The sequence below is a fragment of the Carcharhinus amblyrhynchos genome, chromosome 15, assembly GCF_965287045.1.
Source record: "Carcharhinus amblyrhynchos chromosome 15, sCarAmb.v2.hapA, whole genome shotgun sequence".
In the NCBI taxonomy this organism is placed as follows: Eukaryota; Metazoa; Chordata; class Chondrichthyes; order Carcharhiniformes; family Carcharhinidae; genus Carcharhinus; species Carcharhinus amblyrhynchos.
This window is the reverse complement of record NC_137338.1, coordinates 10,908,518-10,927,059: the sequence shown is the minus strand read 5'-3', so window position 1 is coordinate 10,927,059 and position 18,542 is coordinate 10,908,518. Positions and strand designations below refer to the sequence as shown.

General features: G+C 46.6%; 1 protein-coding gene across 1 annotated transcript in view; it reads left to right on the top strand.

Moving 5' to 3' along the window:
• The window catches only part of LOC145353060 (ATP-binding cassette sub-family G member 1), a 63,937-nt gene that overhangs the window by 38,438 nt on the left and 6,957 nt on the right, over nucleotides 1-18,542 (top strand). Inside the window, exons 8-14 of the mRNA XM_080203400.1 lie at nucleotides 5,437-5,551; nucleotides 6,111-6,259; nucleotides 8,355-8,456; nucleotides 11,240-11,408; nucleotides 13,655-13,755; nucleotides 16,036-16,194; nucleotides 17,988-18,106. Of these exons, the coding sequence (XP_080059526.1) occupies nucleotides 5,437-5,551; nucleotides 6,111-6,259; nucleotides 8,355-8,456; nucleotides 11,240-11,408; nucleotides 13,655-13,755; nucleotides 16,036-16,194; nucleotides 17,988-18,106 (914 nt within the window). The remainder of the gene's footprint in view (nucleotides 1-5,436; nucleotides 5,552-6,110; nucleotides 6,260-8,354; nucleotides 8,457-11,239; nucleotides 11,409-13,654; nucleotides 13,756-16,035; nucleotides 16,195-17,987; nucleotides 18,107-18,542) is intronic.

Here is an 18,542-nt window from a genome sequence, read left to right as displayed (position 1 = left end):
GTTAACGCGCAAATAAGTGCGGCGTGCAGGAATGGGACGGCAGTAGTTATGGGGGATTTCAATCTGCATATTGATTGGTCGACCCATGTTGGACGAGGTGGGCTCGAGGAGGAGTTCTTGGAATGCTGCCGGGATAGTTTCCTGGAACAGTGTGTGTTGGAGCCGACGAGGGAGCGAGCTATCTTGGATCTGGTGCTATGTAATGAGGCGGGTAGAATTAGGGACCTTGAGGTGAAGGATCCTCTTGGAGAGAGTGATCATTGTATGGTGGAGTTTCTGTTGCAGATGGAGGAGGAGAAAGTGGGTTCCCGGACACGTGTCCTTTGTTTGAATAGAGGGGAGTACGGTAGGATGAGAGAAGAATTGGCGAATGTTGACTGGGGGAGCACGTTGGAAGGTAGCTCTGCTGAGGAGCAGTGGAGGATCTTTAAGGAGATCTTTCTTGGTGCTCAGCAGAAATTTATTCCGATGGTTAAAAAGGACAGTAGGAAGAGAGGTAATAAGCCGTGGATAACGAAGGAGGTGAAGGAAAGTGTTAAATTAAAAGCGGAGGAATTTAGAGTAGCTAAGAGCAGTGGGCGAGAAGAGGATTGGGAAAGGTTTAAATGTCAACAAAGATTGACAAAAAAGTTGATAAAGGAGGGTAGGAGAAGCTATGAAGCTGGGCTAGCGCTTAATATAAAAAAGGATAGCAAGAGTTTTTATAAATATATAAAAAGGAAGAGGCTGGCTAGGGTGAACGTTGGTCCCTTAGCGGATGAGAAAGGGGACCTAGTGGTAGGGGATGGGGATATGGCGAAGGTCTTGAATAACTTTTTTGTTTCTGTCTTCACGGAGGAGGACGTGAATAATTTGCCGGGTGTTAGCGATGGAAAGGTGGTAGGACTGGAGGGTCTTAATGACATTACTGTTACTAGAGAGGTGGTGCGCGACAGACTGGAGGGGCTGATTGTGGACAAGTCCCCAGGACCGGATGGAATGCATCCGAGGGTTCTGAAAGAAATGGCGGAGGTGATAGTGGATGCCTTGGTGGTTATTTTCCAGACGTCGCTGGATTCCGGGGAAGTGCCGGAGGATTGGAAAACGGCTAATGTTACGCCGTTGTTTAAGAAGGGTGCCAGGCAAAAGGCGGGGAATTACAGGCCGGTTAGTTTAACGTCTGTGGTAGGTAAAATGTTAGAATCCGTCATTAAGGAGGAAATTGCGAGGCATCTTGAAGGGAATTGCTTGATAGGGCAGACGCAACACGGTTTCATTAAAGGGAAGTCGTGTCTGACAAATTTACTGGAGTTCTATGAGGATGTGTCTAGGGCGGTGGATAGAGGAGAGCCGGTGGATGTGGTCTTTCTGGATTTTCAGAAGGCGTTTGATAAGGTACCTCACAAGAGGTTACTGCAGAAGGTCAGAGGACATGGAGTTGGGGGTAGGGTGTTAGCGTGGATAGAGGATTGGTTGTCAAATAGGAGGCAGAGAGTGGGGGTCAATGGGTGCTATTCGGATTGGCGGTTGCTGACTAGTGGGGTGCCCCAGGGGTCGGTGCTGGGGCCTCAGCTATTTACCATTTATATAGATGATCTGGAGGAGGGAACCGAGTGTAGGGTGTCGAAATTTGCTGATGACACCAAGATTGGGGGAAAGGCAAATTGTGCGGAGGGTGTGGAGAGTCTGCAGAAGGATCTAGATAGGCTGGGCGAATGGGCCAGGAAATGGCAAATGGAATTTAATGTTGGCAAGTGTGAGGTGGTCCACTTTGGTAGGAAGAATGGTAGGAAGGACTATTACTTACGTGGCGAAAAACTGCAGCAGGCGACGGTGCAGAGGGACCTCGGGGTCCTTGTGCATGAGTCGCAAAAACCCAGCCTGCAGGTGCAGCAGGTGGTCAGGAAGGCGAATGGGATGCTGGCCTTCATAGCGAGGGGGATTGAATATAAAAGTAGGGAGGTCTTGCTGCAGCTGTATAGGGCATTGGTGAGGCCGCAGCTGGAGTACTGTGTGCAGTTTTGGGCGCCGCACCTGCGCAAGGATATTTTGGCCCTGGAGGGAGTGCAGAGGAGGTTTACTAGGCTGATACCGGAGTTGAGGGGGTTGAGCTATGAGGAGAGGCTGAATAAACTAGGCTTGTACTCGTTAGAGTTTAGAAGAATGAGGGGAGATCTCATTGAGACGTATAAGATGATGAATGGGATGGATAGGATAGAGGTGGAAAGACTCTTCCCGCTCAAAAAAGACAGTAGGACTAGGGGGCACAGCCTCAAGATAAAGGGGGGGCGGTTCAGAATGGAGTTGAGGAGGAACTTCTTCACTCAAAGGGTGGTGAATCTCTGGAATTCTCTGCCCGTTGAAGTGGTGGAGGCTGCCTCGCTAAATATTTTTAAGAAGCGGATTGATGGGTTTTTGATAAGAGAGGGGATTAAGGGTTATGGGGAGAGGGCGGGAAAGTGGAACTGAGCCACGACAGATCAGCCATGATCTTATTGAATGGCGGGGCAGGCTCGAAGGGCCAGATGGCCTACTCCTGCTCCTATTTCTTATGTTCTTATGTTCTTATGAAAAGGAGAATGGGAATCCTGGCTGATTACTAATAAATCTGCTTCAACTACCTCTTCAAGAAATGTGTTGCTGCATTGAAATATCACTTTCATATCCCTCCTTGTGTTTTTTTTTTGCTTATTATCCTGTGGTTACAGATCCCCACTTGTAATCTTGTTTGACAATGGCGTTGTCACCTGACACTTGCTCACCTTGGTTGAAAATGACAAAGCTGCCTCAGTCAGCATTGTCGTGGTGGCACCCAAGACACCGCTTAGCACCGTCTGGCCCGGGGCTAACTCCAGACACCAGTGATAATCCTCCCTGTGACACACGACTCTGCAAAGCCCCTTACAGCAATGGGGAAGATCATGTACGTTGCTGCAGCCTTGCCTGCCAAAGTTGGGCAAACTAGCAAGAGAACTGGGATCCTTTCCAGGGCAGACTGAGAGACGGGTGCCATCTTACACAAGCTTGTGACATAACACAGTCTTTTAAAAAAAAAACCTCCGCCTGTGATGATGATGCTGCTTGCTGACTCGTCATCTTTCCAAGGCATGGATTTGATGAGCTAAGTACTTTTGCCTTAAATATTGTGCCTGGCATGATTCCCTGATACGCTGCCAGTGATAGTGCCAGTGAAAAGGGATGCATGCTGGTGGCACCTACTGCTTGGCAGCTGAACGCAATAGCTGTGTTATGTTTCAATGTCTCTCATCTTGTTAGAATAAGTTACACTGCACAACAAATCAGCCCAATTTGGCACCTGCCTCTCTGTAATTAAGAAAGCACCATAAGATATAGGAACAGAATTAGGCCATTCAGCCCCACCGAGTCTGCTTCACCATTCAATCGTGACTGATAAGGTTCTCAACCCCATTCTCCCGCTTTCTCCACTTGCACTTGTTTGCTTATGGATAGGAGTGTGTTGGTCTGTTGATGAAATGTTGTTCGCGGACTATTGGGATGGAACAATTTGTGGAGAAATGCAAGAAGTTTCATGAGCCACAATGCCAATCGCATTCTATTTACGGGACAGAGAGTGTTACAGGGCTGGGTTTTTCTTGTATTTAAAACTATCATTCCCCTCAAGTAGCCAGGCAAAGTCACAGCGTGGTTTCAAGATGAATTTACTAAAAGAAGAGCATAGCAATGAGGCAAATCATTCAGACCATTCAGAGTGAAAAATTCAGAAATACATAGGCAATTATAGTCTCAACTTTGATTATGGTAATTAGCATATATCAATAAAATAATAGTTTTTATTTTTTAGTGTCACAAGTAAGGCTTACATTAACACTGCACTGAACTTGCTGTAAAAATCCCCTAGTCGCCACGCTCTGGTGCCTGTTCAGGTGCTCTGAGGGAGAATTTAGCATCGCCAATGCATCTAACCAGCTCGTCATTCGGACTGTGGGAGGAAACTGGAGCACCCAAAGGAAACCTGTAGACACAGGGAGAACATGCAGTCTCCACACAGACAGTGACTCAAGCCCCAAATCAAACCCAGGTCCCTGGCACTGTGAGGTAGCAGCACTAACCACATTGCCTCCCCGACAGGAGTTATCTCTATCCAATCGTACTTATTAATGAAGGTTACATCATATAAAAGTACAGTTTTTAAAACCAATCACAATCACCTTACTCTTGCTTGATTATAATATCCAATCAGCGTGAGATTTTTAATTGCTTCAACTAAGTATTGTTTTCAACAATCTTTTAACCATTCCAGATATGTCTGGATGTTAAAACATGAATCAACCTCCTTGTCCAAATGGTCTTCTCCCAGCATATTATCTTTCTCCCTTTATCATCTGAGGGATAGGTGTCCAGAATTAGGTGCTTCCTATCCTGCAGTTAAACATTGTGTAGGCTTTTGTGATTCGTCTCTGTTAACCCTTTCACAGGACAAAGTTATTAAGATGACTATTATTTTCCTCCATGAGTATTAGTATCAGAAAGCAAGGTTGTAGTGAATCAATACAAAACACTAGCTCCATTTTGGCTGGAGTATTGTATTCAACCATGGACAGTACACTTTCGGAAGGTCATGAAACATAGAAACATAGCAGACAGGGGCAAGAGGAGGCCATTCGGTCCTCCAAGTCTGCTGTGCCATTCATCACAATCATGGCTGATCGTCCCGCTTAGTAGCTTAATCCTGCTTTCTCCCCATAACCTTAGATCCCATTCATCCAAGTGATATATCCAGCTGCCTCTTGAATACATTCAATGTTTTGGCATCAACTACGTCCTGTGGTAACAACTTCCAAAGGCTCACTGGGTGAAGAAATGTCTCCTCATCTCTGTGAAGGTGAAAAGGGTGTAGAAAGGATTGATAAGAACATTTCTAGAGATGAGGAACTTCAGTTATGTGGATAGGTTGGAGAAATTGGGACTGTTCTCCTTGGAGAAAAGAAGATTGAGAGGATATTTGATAGAAGTGCTCAAAATCATGAGGGGTCTGGACGGACTAGATAGGAAGAAAATGTTCTCATTGGCGGAAGAATCAAGAATCAGAGAGCATGGATTTAAGGTGATTGGCAAAAAAATGCAATGGCGACATGAGGTGTTTTATATTCTGTGAGTGGTTAGGATCTAGAATGATTCAATCATTGCCTTCAAAAGAGAATTAGATCATTATCTGAAGAGACAGGAATTGTCGGGTTAAGGGGAAAGGTTGCAGCAGTGGGACTAGGTGAGTTTTTTTTTGCAGAGAGCTGGCATGGACAAGACAGGCTGAATGGCCCCTTTCTGTGCAGTAATCGTTCTGTGATTCTACGATACATGGAGTGAAGTGGAACAAAACCCTTTTCATATCGAACTGAGTAATGATCAGTGACTTGAGACTTGGCAGAGTGGATGACACTGTTATTTATACGGTGTTGTCCTTTTGTTTTTATTTAGCTCTACGTCCTGAGCCAGGGGCAGTGCATCTACCGTGGAAATGTGTGCAGTCTTGTCCCATATCTCAAGGAGATTGGCCTGCATTGTCCAACCTACCACAACCCTGCTGACTTTGGTAAGAACTGATGCTGTGCACAGAATGTGCTGATTTGTCTTCACAGAAGTGCCTTAGGATATTTTACCTGTGAGGACGCACAAGGCCTCGCACAAACCAACGTCTGGTTTGCAAGTGGCCACCTCCAATAGTGCAGATCTCCCCCAGGACTGCATTGGACTGTCCATCTCAATTTGGCATTGAAATCCCTGGAGTAGATTTGAACCCAACACCTTCTGACTCAGAGATACTGGGCCTTTCTATTAAACGCAAGCATGCCCATCAATCTCTCCCAGAGATGGGTGGGAGGAGTTGAGAACAGTTAAATATACATGGAATATGTTTGCAGATATTGGCGTTTCCAAGTGTTTCATCTCCATGATGGAATTAACATATTTAAATCAACCACCCACAGTGCTGTGGGGACCCGATCTGAAAGGGATTATTTCTGTAGTAATATTCCAGGTGGGCTGGTTCTCTCATGCAGTCTCCCACTGCTGCTGGCACTGCACATGCAATCAATTATCTCGCAGGAGATGGGGTGATGACACATGCTAATGCATCATGCTTGTTTCCATAGTGATGGAGATTGCATCTGGTGAGTACGGGGAGCAGAACCCCAGACTGGTGAAAGCAGTGCAGGATGGGAAGTGCGATACTGACTGCAAACCAAATGAAAATGAAGACAAGGACCTCAACCCTTTCCTGTGGCACAGACCATCTGTTGAGGTAAGGTGACCCCAAACAGTGAAGTATTTCAATACGGCTGAAAAGGCAGACATGTTGCCAAAGCTTTTTGACTTGCACTCATCTGGACAAACACAAGAATGGCAACTGCCAAATTAATCCACTATTCATACTACAGGAGACTCGGGTGCTGATCGGTTGTCAAGGTGACATGGATTGGCCAAGGTTTTGCTGCGTTGCTTACTCCACGGAGTAACACCAGGCCTACCTAAAACTGAGGTCTTAACCTGATGAGGAACTATTTGTTTGCTAAACAGCAAAAGCAGCAAGTGATAGACAGAGTTAAGTGATTCCACAACCAATGGATCAGATCTAAAACCAAAAGAGAAAATGCTGGAAAATCTCAGCAGGCCTGGCAGCATCTGTAAGGAGAGAAAAGAGCTGACATTTTGAGTCCTTTGAGGGTCTTCTGGACTCAAAACGCCAACTCTTTTCTCTCCTTACGGATGCTGCCAGACCTGCTGAAGTTTTCCAGCGTTTTCTCTTTTGGTTTCAGATTCCAGCATCCGCAGTCATTTGCTTTGATCCTTTGGATCAGATCTAAGCACATCAAGTCGTATTGATGTTGACAATTCAACTGCTTACTGGAGGAAGAGAACCATAAATATCCCCATCCCCGATGAAGGGGGAGCCCAGCACATCAGTGCAAAAGCCAAGCATTTGCAAGAATTTTCAGCCAAAAATGCTGAGTGGGCAGTGCTGGTCTAGTGAGCAATGCCCACATCCCATGAATGAATTTTTAAAAAAACCTAGAGTCTGCTTTCTTGCAACCATCAACCCCTTCCCTCAGTGACCCTCTTTGGTAATTAAACTTGCACGTAAAGTCACTACTTGTGATGCCCAATGGGCACATGGTGTTGGCATACTAAAGTGCCAACTGCAGAGTTTTGCAGAGGGACTGGTGTCCACATGTTGAGCCTCCAGTCTTGAGTGAGGAGGCAAGGGAGGGATCTATAGGGCCGATAATTATATTAGAGTCCATTGCTTTGTGAAAGAAGTTGATTTGGTGCAGTTTTGTTGTCAGTGGACATGAGTAGGCACAGTATAAAACTGCTTCTGACTTCACTCTAACTCACACGCAATCACAGAGCCATACAGAGAGGATATCTGGGACTGGGCTTTATGTTTACCCCGTGGCAGTGAGAAGGGCATTTAATCAATTAGGAGGATGGAGGACTCCATCCACCTTATTGCCTCCATTTGAGACTTTACAGGGGCAATTAATGCCCAACCAAGGTCCTCCTTCTGTCTCTGGTGGTATTAACTTAGTGATAGAAGAGCTTTGCAGGTTACTGATGGTCTCCCAGGGTGATCCCTCATTTAAAGTGATTCAGTGCCTGATGGAAGAACGCAGTATTGGGTAGACCGATGGTCCCACTGACAGCCACACCTTGGCTCTTGCTGCTGACCCCCTCCCCCACCCCAATTTATCCTCACTTTGTGATCCCCATCCTGCAAAACCTCTCCCACCGCCCCCTCAGTGGCACTGCTGAGCAAAAGAGCTGCCAACCATTGATTTTTCGAGTGGGGCTTCCCAGCCCAGGCGCCCTGACCCTGCGGAAGTCAGGCCAGTGACCTGTAAACTGTCTGAGTGGCACAAAATCCCCAAAGGAGACAAAGAGATTCTCTTACCACCCCTCTCACCAACTTTTCCACTGATGGCCAAAAGGCCCTTCATCTCCACTAAATTAATTGAGAAATGCCCTGTTGTATATGTTAGGGATGAGGCACATTTTGGGAGTGAAATGGAGCTGAAACCATTACGTTATAGTCAAAATTCTTTACTCATTAGGTGAGGGATTTATTTTAGTTGTTTAGATACTGACATTTTTGCTGTGCATTGGATTCAGACAGCATTGCAGTAAGTGGGAATCAGAGGGTCTTATTACTGTGTGTGTTAGCACACTGGATCACAAGGCCTACCTGACCTGAATATGATGGAGATCAGGATTGGAAGAGAGCCACAATGCTTTGTCTTGATAAACAGTTCCCTTCCTAATGAAGGGCGAGAGTCAAGGATTGTGCGGCGGGGAATAATAATTAAACATCGCATGAGGTTGGTCTTTCTGTTTTACAGGATCCATCTCCTTCAGAAGGTTGCCATAGTTTCTCTGCCAGCTGCCTGACCCAGTTCTGCATTCTCTTCAAAAGGACCTTCCTTAGCATCATGAGAGATTCGGTAATAATAGTACTTCCTCTTCGTGGGTATGAACAATGCTTCAAGTTATTGGGTAATTACTATGTTATCCAGTTACACTGTCCAATGCTCAGTAACAGCAGTGCTCTGAGATACTGGGTGACAAGTCTTGCTGCAATCATACAGGGCTTTGGTGAGTCCATACCTATACACTGTGTACAACTTTGGCCTTTGTATTTAAGGAAGGATATACTTGCATTGGAGGCAATACAGAAAGTGTTGGTACCTGGGATGAGGGAGTTGTCCTATAATTAGTAATAAATTGGGTTTCTTTTCTCTGTTCAAAGAATGAGGGGCAATCTCATTAAAATACAAGATTTGAAAAGGGTAGAGTGGATGCTGAGGGAATGTCTCCCCTGGTCAGGTCTAAAACACAGGGACACAGTTTTAGGTTAAGGGGCAGATCAAGGGGAAGATGTGGAGAAATTACTTCGCTCAAAGGGTTATGAATCTTTGGAATTCTCTACCCCAGGGTCTGGGTGCTCCATCGCTGAATACATTGAAGACAGTGATAGACCGACTTTTGGTCTCTCGGGGAATCAACAGATATGGAGAATGGGCAGGAAACTGGAATTGAAGGCCAGGAATAGCCCTGATCATGTTGAACAGTGGAGCAAACTGGATGGGTTGTACGGTCTGCCATTGATCCTATTTCTTATGTTCTTGTGTATAACGGCAGGCTGAATTATTCAAGAATGTCACGAGTGAGTAATAACTCTCATTGACTTGGGATATAGGAACAGGATTTGGCCTTCAGTCCCTCAAGCCTGTTCTGCTATCCATTTGGATCATGGTTTATCTGTATTTTAACTCCATCAACCCACCTTAGCACCCTTGCCTGAGGAAAATCTCTCAAAGTTAACATTTCAGGTCCATGAATTGGAGTTCCCATGTGTAAAAGATTGGGGATGAATCAATACAGTTCCAACAACGAGAAGAGTTTGTTCAACTAACATTTTTATTTATACACTTAGGACGGGACTTCCCAGTTTTGGGTGAGCATGGCTGGAAAATCCCGAAGTCAGCAGACCTTTGCATGGTCTGGGTCCCACCCGCTACTATTCCCGTGGTGGGTGGGTTGGGAAGTTCCTGGCCTAATGGCCTGACAAAACATATGCACAGGCCTACTTCCTTCTCCTCCTTGGCTCCAACTGAGGTTCTCCCAGTCCCAGGACTCATGCCTTCACTGTTATTTGGCCTGCCTTCCCATGCATCTATGCCCTAGGGTCTGGCCTGATCAGGTGGCTCACATAGGATTGTCCCTGAAAGGGGCCACGTTACCACACCATAAAATCCCGAAGCACTGTTACTCTGCACACATGTCGCCTGAGCTGCTGCGCATTTCCAGTGTTATCCTTTGGGTGCGATTTTCTGGCCCAACTTTACCAAATCTTTATGGACAAGGAATTTGTTCACTTTAAGAGTCAATGGGATTGTAGCCATGTGGCTGAGGGTTGTGGAAAATTAAACACATAACTGCATGTTACTATACAAGATCTAGCTGTGATAGGTCTGCTTAGCCAAGATCCCATGAAAAAGTGTCAGGGAGGCCTGAACACGCAACAAAAAGAAAGGAGGGGGGAAATCAATGTCCTCCCCAACACAAGTTCAGAGGCTAAAGAGGGCCTTTAATTTGGCAAGAGAGTGTCGGTTTGGGATACTGCCTTCTCCTGCCTCTATCCTGATTACGTTTGATGTGGAGATGCCAGTGTTGGACTGGGGTGGGCACAGTCAGATGTCTCACAACACCAGGTTAAAGTCCAACAGATTTATTTGGAATCACGAGCTTTCAGAGCGCTGCTCCTTCATCAGGTGAACTCGGACTCAACTAAGGAAGGAGCAGCACTCCGAAAGCTCGTGATTACAAGTAAACCTGTCGTGGACTTTAACCTGGTGTTGTGAGACTTCTCACTGTGCTGATTAAGTTGAAGGTGGGAAGGCCTCAAAGGGACTTGGTACCTGATCGATGGACCCACTGCCAGTGAGGTAAAAAACACTGAGGGTCACCACCCCCAACCCCTTTGATGCCGATCCCACTTCCCTCTGCAACCACCCTTGCTGTGACCTCCCATCTCTGAGACCCCATTCCCCCACCCCCCGCATCCCACCCCCATTTACCTGGCTACTGTGACCAACTAATAACTCACACAATAGATCTTTGCAGACTTTGGACTAATGAGTGAGTTTTACATTATACTGCACCTGCAAAATTCCAGCCTAGAGTCACCTTGGAGGGAGTTTTCCGGTCCAGCCCACTATAGGAATCGTAGCGGGAGGAGGTGGGGGGGGGAGACCATGCAAAAGTCAGTTGACCTCGGGTGGGATTTTCCAGTTTTGGGGTGAGCGTAGTTGGGATATCAGGCGCCTGGTCAATGCGGAGGAAAGGAGGTGAGATGGGTGAAGAGAGGAAATAGAGAGAAGGCTACCCTCTGTTGCTGAGTAAGGGATTCGTTCTACAAGCATTAATTCAAGTTTTCACAGATTGTAAACTGAGAGTTAGGGGGTTGGATGTTCCAGCCATGCCTGTGCTGGGATTGGCCTTTCCCCTCCGAAAGTCAATGTGCTTTTAGCTGGCCTGTTGCATTGCCCGCAATAAATCCCATCACAGAGAGGCCAGAAATTCCCAGCCACGGTCTCAAAACTGGGACTAAATCTGAGGGATCCTGAAGCTATTTGAACTTGCTGTGATAGTAAATGCATACTCGCCTTTATTGATGTTTATTACCCCCCATAATGGGCCTACAGCAGGTTCTTTATTCCACCAGGTTCTAACTCACCTCCGCATCACCTCGCACATTGGGATCGGGCTGCTGATCGGTTTGCTGTACCTGGGCATTGGGAACGAGGCAAAGAAAGTGTTGAGCAACTCTGGCTTCCTTTTCTTCTCCATGCTCTTCCTGATGTTCGCAGCACTCATGCCAACTGTCCTTACCTGTGAGTATCTCGCCTCTGAAGGCGACCAAGCTGAGTGAGAACTCCTTAGGCTTATGTTACCTGTTTGTTACATATATTCACAGAATATGGACAATTCATTGTCCATCCCTGTATAGCTAAGTGGCTTGCTGGACCATTTCAGAGGAAGTCAAGGGTCAATCCTCATTGTCATGGGTCTGAAGCCTCATGTTTTTTTTTAAAGTTTATTTATTGGTATCACAAGTATGTTACATTGAGACTGCAATGAAATTACTGTGAAAATCCCCTAGTCGCCACACTCCTGTTCGGGTACAATGCACCCCAAGCAGCGCATCGTTTGGACTGTGGGAGGGAACCGGAGCACCTGGAGGAAACCCATGCAGGAGTTTCCTCCGGGTGCTCCAGTTTTCTCCTATATTCGGAAAGACGTGCTGGTTAATGCATTGGCCCAAACAGGCGTCGAACTGTGGCAACTAGGGGAATTTTACAGTAACTTGCAGTGTTAATGTAAACCTTACTTGTGACTAATAAATATACTTTTAAAAAAATGATCTTATTGCTAATAGTGAAGGAATCATTAGCAACTCTGGTAATAAGTTGGAGAATGTGCAGACTCTGCACTGATAATGACCCAAGCCAGGAATCGAACCCGGGTCCCTGCCGCTGTGAGGGAGCAGTGCCAACCACTGTGCCAAGAGTCAACTACAGTGCTCTGGGTCTGAATGTAGTAAAAAGTCTGACAACACCAGGTTTTAGTCCAACCTATTTATTTGATAATATTCTCACTAGCTTTCGAGGGGACAGCCTCTTCGTCAGGTGAATGGAGAGTTCTGGCCTCAGACAGAGCATATAAAGCACAGACAGTTTAGAGATTACTAATAATGTAGGCCAGGCTAGGTAAGGATGGCTGATTTCCATGCCAAAAGGACATTTGCGTATCGGCAGATCATCTAGTTTCATGATCACCATTACGCACACTAGCTTTTGCTTTTAATTTCAGAGTTATTTAGTTAATTTACTGATTGGGGATTTTCTATCACGTGGGCTGAACTTCCCAGCAGGCACTGGGACCCTGATGTCAGGACCACATGCGGATCCTCACTGAGGTGGTGTCCAAGTCATAATTGGATGGAAGCCCCATTCAATTCGGTTCAGAACACGGGGGAGAGAGCCAGTTGGAATGCCTGACGCCCTGGGTAGCTATAGCAGCTGTATCGAGAGATGGGGCACTGCCAATGCTGATAGCAAATTATGAACACGCCTCAAAATGGAGGTGCCCGCTGAAGATTTGTGAAATGGTGAAATCTAAGTGAAACCAGAGCTGACAGTCCCTCACTGTGAAGGGCCAGAGAGTGAGAGGGGAGGAGATGGGGGAGAATTGGTTCAAAGGAGACCCAGCTAACCCCTCGGCCTGCTATCAGAGGTTGCCTCCTGGCTGACGCTGGGATCAGTTCAGATATGGCCATAGGGGGCAGGTGACCTCTTTATCAGGTTATAATTCATCCTTCGAACAGTTTTTTTTCAATTCCTGTATGTAGGAACAGTTTTTTTTTAAAGGGAGATTTCTAATTGCATATTTTGCTGAAGTGCTCATCAAGGCTTGCCATTGTTATATGGTTTCACAGTCATAACTCTTGAAAGGTGTGATGTTTCGTCTTCAAAACTCAGCTGTCAGTGTGTAACCTGGGGAAAGGAAATTGCTGGAAGAGCTCTCCCAAAAATCAAAAGACAGAACGCCGGTTTCCTTCACTATTAGCAATAGGATAATTTTTTTAAAAGTGTATTTATTAGTCACAAGTAAGGTTTACATTAACGCTGCAAGTTACTGTGAAATTCCCCTAGTTGCCACAGTTCGATGCCTGTCTGGGCCAATGCATTAACCAGCACGTCTTTCCGAATGTGGGAGAAAACCAGAGCACCCGGATGAAGCTCACGCAGACACGGGGAGAATGTGCAATCTCCACACGGACTGTGACCTGAGCCAGGGATCGAACCCGGGTCCCTGACGCTGTGAAGCAGCAGCGCTAACCACTGTGTCACCGTGCCGCTGTGCATTCAGCTGGCTATGGTCATGTGTCACTGTGAGGAATTTTCCACCGACCCTCACTGCCATTAGGAGAAGTTCAGCCCTGAACCCAATAGTAAACATCCCACAGCTCAGAAACTGAGAGTGATGCTAACGGTTACGGAAGAAGAGTCGATCGGCCGTAAGTGGTTTCAAAGCCCGAGCTGGCTCAATCTGATTGTGTTGCTGTTCTTTCATGTAGTTCCGCTGGAGATGGGGGTATTTCTGCGGGAGCACCTTAACTACTGGTACAGCCTGAAGGCCTACTATTTAGCAAAGACGATGGCGGATGTTCCCTTCCAGGTAGGGAAACAGGCATTGGCCTTTTGTGAATCCCATTTCTCTGCTGGCATTAGGATTCGCATGCTTGCGAATCCACTTCCACAACCGTTACTCTACCATACTCTCTGCATATCCACTTTTCACCTCCTTTTGTAATTTTAAACACTTTTGTCCTATCACCCCATAACCTCCACTGTCCTAATGGAAAAACCTAAACCTTTATTTCCCTTCCTTCTGTGGTGTTTGTTTATTGTTTTCTATTTCCCTGAGACAACATCCAGGCTGAATTAATCAAGCATGTTGAGCGTGGATCAGTTACCAGACACACATAATCAAACACAATTTGAATCATAGAATCAGAGAATCCCTACAGTGCAGAAGGAGGCCAGTTGGCCCATCGAGCCTACACCACCCAGCTCTGTCCCTGTACCCCCACGTATTTACCTTGCTCGTCCCCCTGACACTAAGGGACAATTTTTCGTGGCCATCAACCTAACCTGGAGTGTGGGAGGAAACCCACGCAGACACAGGGAGAATGTGCAGACTCCACATGGACAGTGACCTGAGGCCAGAATTGATCCCGGGCCTCTGGCACTGCGAGGCAGCAGTGCTAACCATTGAATATGACACAATCACCCCTGTGACGAATTGAGAATTCTGTTAGCTTGTCTTTTACAGACTTGGACCAGGTTAACAGCATTTGTGTTGCTGTGCCAGACTTATCGGTCGGGGGGTGGGGTGCAGGGGGAGGTGGGGGGTGGTGGTGGTGGTGGGAGGGGTGTTGAGGCATTACTGGGGGGGTTGTCCCGTCAGGCTCTCTGTTACCAATAACTGTCCGGCCACATCACATGTGTCGACTGGCAACCAGATGCCAAAAAGACTCCTGAAAAGGCAAAGTGTTAAGATTTGTGAATGGATGAGCAGAGTTCAGGTCCTGAGAACTGCAGGACATGGGGGCTCGCAGCCACATCCCTCCCCTACTGAGGTGGAGTCCCAGGAAGGAATGTCCATAGGGAGCCGCTGTATCTGCTAGTTTGAAGCGTAGCTTTGATGAATAAGCAAGTTTGTAGCTCACCTATCCTCATTAATCACAGAACAAGCCAAGTGTCCTCTCACAGTAGCAGCCAGCTGTTTCCTAAATGATTTCCCCCCTACCCTATCCAGGAATCATTCTGCACATTCATCACTCCTTGTGGAAAAACTTCCCAATCTTCCTCGAGTCAGTGCTGACTTTACTCTTTTGAATCTGCTTTTCTAGCCAAACCTCACCCTGCACTATTTCTGTAGTCAGTCTATTTTGAAGCAATACTTTATCATTTGTTATCATCTACGCTGATAGAAACTCAGTTAAGTTTACTTTTTAGTCACGAGCAGGCTTACAGTAACACTGCAATGAAGTTACTGTGAAATTCCCCTAGAAGCCACACTGAGAATTTAGCATGGCCAATGCACCTAACCAGCACTTGTTTTAGATGGTAGGAGGAAACCGGAGCACCCGGAAGAAACTCAGGCAGACATGGGGAGAATGTGCACACTCTGCACAGACAGTGACTCAAGCCAGGAATTGAACCCGGGACCCTGGCGCTGTGGTGCAGCAGTGCTAACCATTGGGCCACCGTGCCAGCCCTCAGAACAAGAACAAAGAACAACACAGCACGGGAAACAGGCCCAACGAGCCCGTGCCGCCGTTTTAACATTATGAGTCCCCTCTCCACCCATGACCCTTGTTTATGCTTATGGCATTCCACATTGAGGGAAGACTAATTTAGGGACAATTTGTTACACCAGTCAGCCTGAGAGCACATCTTTGGGACGTGGGAGGAAACCGGAGCACCCGGAGAAAACCCACGCAAGCACGGGGAGAATGCGCAAACTCCCGCAGACACTGGCCCAAATCCATGTGTCTGCACAGCAAACAGTGACAGTCACTGAGCTGTCATGTTGCCCAGCATCTGGTCCAGTTTAAGCACACACTAACGACGTGAAGTACTAGGCTACTCTCAAAACATCCAAGAGCAGCCCTCGTACGATCCATCACATGTACGCCCCTTGTTGGACTGATTAGACCAAATATCTCCTGTTTTTACTGGTAACTCACTCAGCTTCTCATATCGCCTCTCTGCTCCTTCCCAGCTGCAGGAATTCTGAATCTTGTTGGAAAAGAGAAGATATCATGAGATGGGGGTGGGGAGGCGGTAGATGGGTGGAGTTTTTACACAAACCTAAAAGCAAAGGATTGAGGGACTGACTCGTGACAATGGGATAATGTTGGCAGTTGATGGCTTCCATTTGGTTTTGTAGGTAATGTTTCCTGTGGCCTACTGCAGCATCGTATACTGGATGACATCACAACCGTGCGACGCTCTCCGCTTCATTCTGTTTGCAGCTTTGGGGACGATGACATCACTGGTGGCACAGTCTCTGGGTCTCCTGATTGGAGCAGCATCTACGTCCCTCCAGGTCAGAGGTCACAGATTGGATCCTTTATAACGGCCGAATCCTTCAGTGTATCTGTTTGATTGTGGAAGATACTGTCCATCTGTCTATATCTCAGTCTGTCTCTGTCTCTGCCATTGCCTTTCTAGTTTGAGGCGAGCATGGCCAGAAAATCCTGTCCTCAATCTCTCTCGCTCTCTCTCTCATGGTCTCTCTCTCTGTCTCTCACACTCTCTCACCTCCCACTTTGTCTCTGTCTCTTCCTTACCTCTCTCTTTCTCTCTCTGTCTCTCTTTCTCTCACTCTCTCTCTGTCTCTTTCTCTCTCTTTCTTTCACTCTGTCTCTTTCTCTCTCTGTCTCTCTCTCTTTCTTTTACTCTCTGTCTCTTTCTCTCTCTGTTTGTCTCTCTCTTCCTCTGTCTGTCTCCCTCTCTCTCTCTGTCTCTTTCTCTCTCTTTCTTTCACTCTTTCTCTTTCTCTCTCTCTCTCTTTCTTTTACTCTCTCTCTCTTTCTCTCTCTGTCTCTCTCTCTCTTCCTCTCTCTGAATCTCTCTTTCACTCTCTCTGTCTCTTTCTCTCTGTCTTTCTCTCTTTGTTGGGCAACTAAAGACACACCTATCAGTGCCTTGGGAAAGGAAGTGGAGATGCCCAGAGCTCAAAGTTAAAAAGAGACACAGGGGATAGGGCCTGGGTAAGATGCTCTGTTGGAGAGTCAGTGCAGGCACAATGGGCTGAATGGCCTCCTTCAACACTGTAGGAATTCTATGATTCTATGAACATTGGCTGCTTAGTCATTCAGGCCATTCCAGACTGAAATAGATAGAGTATTGGACATAAAAGGAATCAAGTGATTATGGGTAGGGAAGGGCAGTTGATGTGGGAGATCACCCATGATCTGATTGCACAGTGGGCAGGATCTTGGATCAAATGGCTGACTCCTTTTCCTGTTTCTTACGTTCTTATGTGGCTCACAGCTAATGTATTAGAACATCATCTGAGGAGTTGAGCCAAACATGAATATTAGACCAAAAAATGCTGGAAAATCTCAGCAGGTCTGACAGCGTCTGTGGAGAGACAATAGAGCCAGTATTTTGAGTCTCGATGACCCCTTGTCAGAGCTGTCTAATGAAGGGTTCATCTGGACTCAAAACATTGGCTCTATTCTGCCCTTAATAAGGTTGTAGTGAGCTGTTTTCTTGAACCCCTGGAATGCAGTCCATGTGGTGTAGGGACACCAAGATTGCTGTTCGGGAGCGAGTCCCAGGATTTTGACCCAGCGAAGGAACGGCAATATATTCAGAATAACAGAATCCCTACAGTGCAGAAGGAGGCCATTTGGCCCATGGCGTCTGCACTGACTCTCCAAAAGAGCGTCTTACCCAGTTCCACTGCCCCACCCTATTCCAGTAACCTGCACATTTACATGGCTAATCCCCTTAACCTACACATCATGGGACACTAAGGGGCAATTTAGCGTGGCCAATTCACCTAACCTACACATCTTTGGTCAGTGGGAGGAAACCTGAGCACTCGGAGGAAACCCACATTGGTACGGGGAGAACATGCAAACAGTTACCCAAGGCTGGAATCGAACTGGGTCCCTGGTGCTGTGAGGTAGCAGTACTAACCACCATGCCACTGTGCCGCTCTACATTATGCAATGATAGCTGGCATTCCTTTTCTCATCATCTCCACCATGTTTTCATTTGTCACACCATCAAATCTTTGTTGACATCCCCTGTGGGTGAAGAATGTTGCCCCAAATTCAGCAGTGTGTTGATATCATTGTGAATTGACCTCTGTGCTTCCGTCTGCAGGTGGCAACATTTGTAGGCCCTGTCACTGCCATTCCGGTGTTGCTGTTTTCCGGATTCTTTGTCAGTTTCGACACGATTCCCAAGTACCTCCAGTGGATGTCGTATATCTCTTATGTCAGGTAACTCAACCATAGTAATGCTTTCTACATGAAAGAGGGAATATCACCACTGACACTCCCTTTTTTGTAAAAACCAAACTGCTGCTAGCATAGCAGATTTATTTAAGGGTCCAGTGTAAATATTCGGGCAGTTGAGTTTGGTTCTACGCAATGGCAGGGTTCCTTCTGTAGGAGGGGTTGTGATGGTTAAACACTAGTCCTAATAATGAGACTCTAAGATGGATCCTTGTGCTGAGACTGTTTTTGGAGGAGCCCTGAGGCAGGGCTGTCCCTATAGGAGGGGTTTGAATAGTGAGGGTTCTCTATCAATGGGATCCTGACAGGGAGATGTTGGGTGATATTCTTCAGCCTCCCAGCAGCGTGTTTCCCGCCAGTGGGAGGTGGTGCATTGTTTGCTCAGGATTCTCTGGACCCGCTGCTGGCAATGGGAATTCCA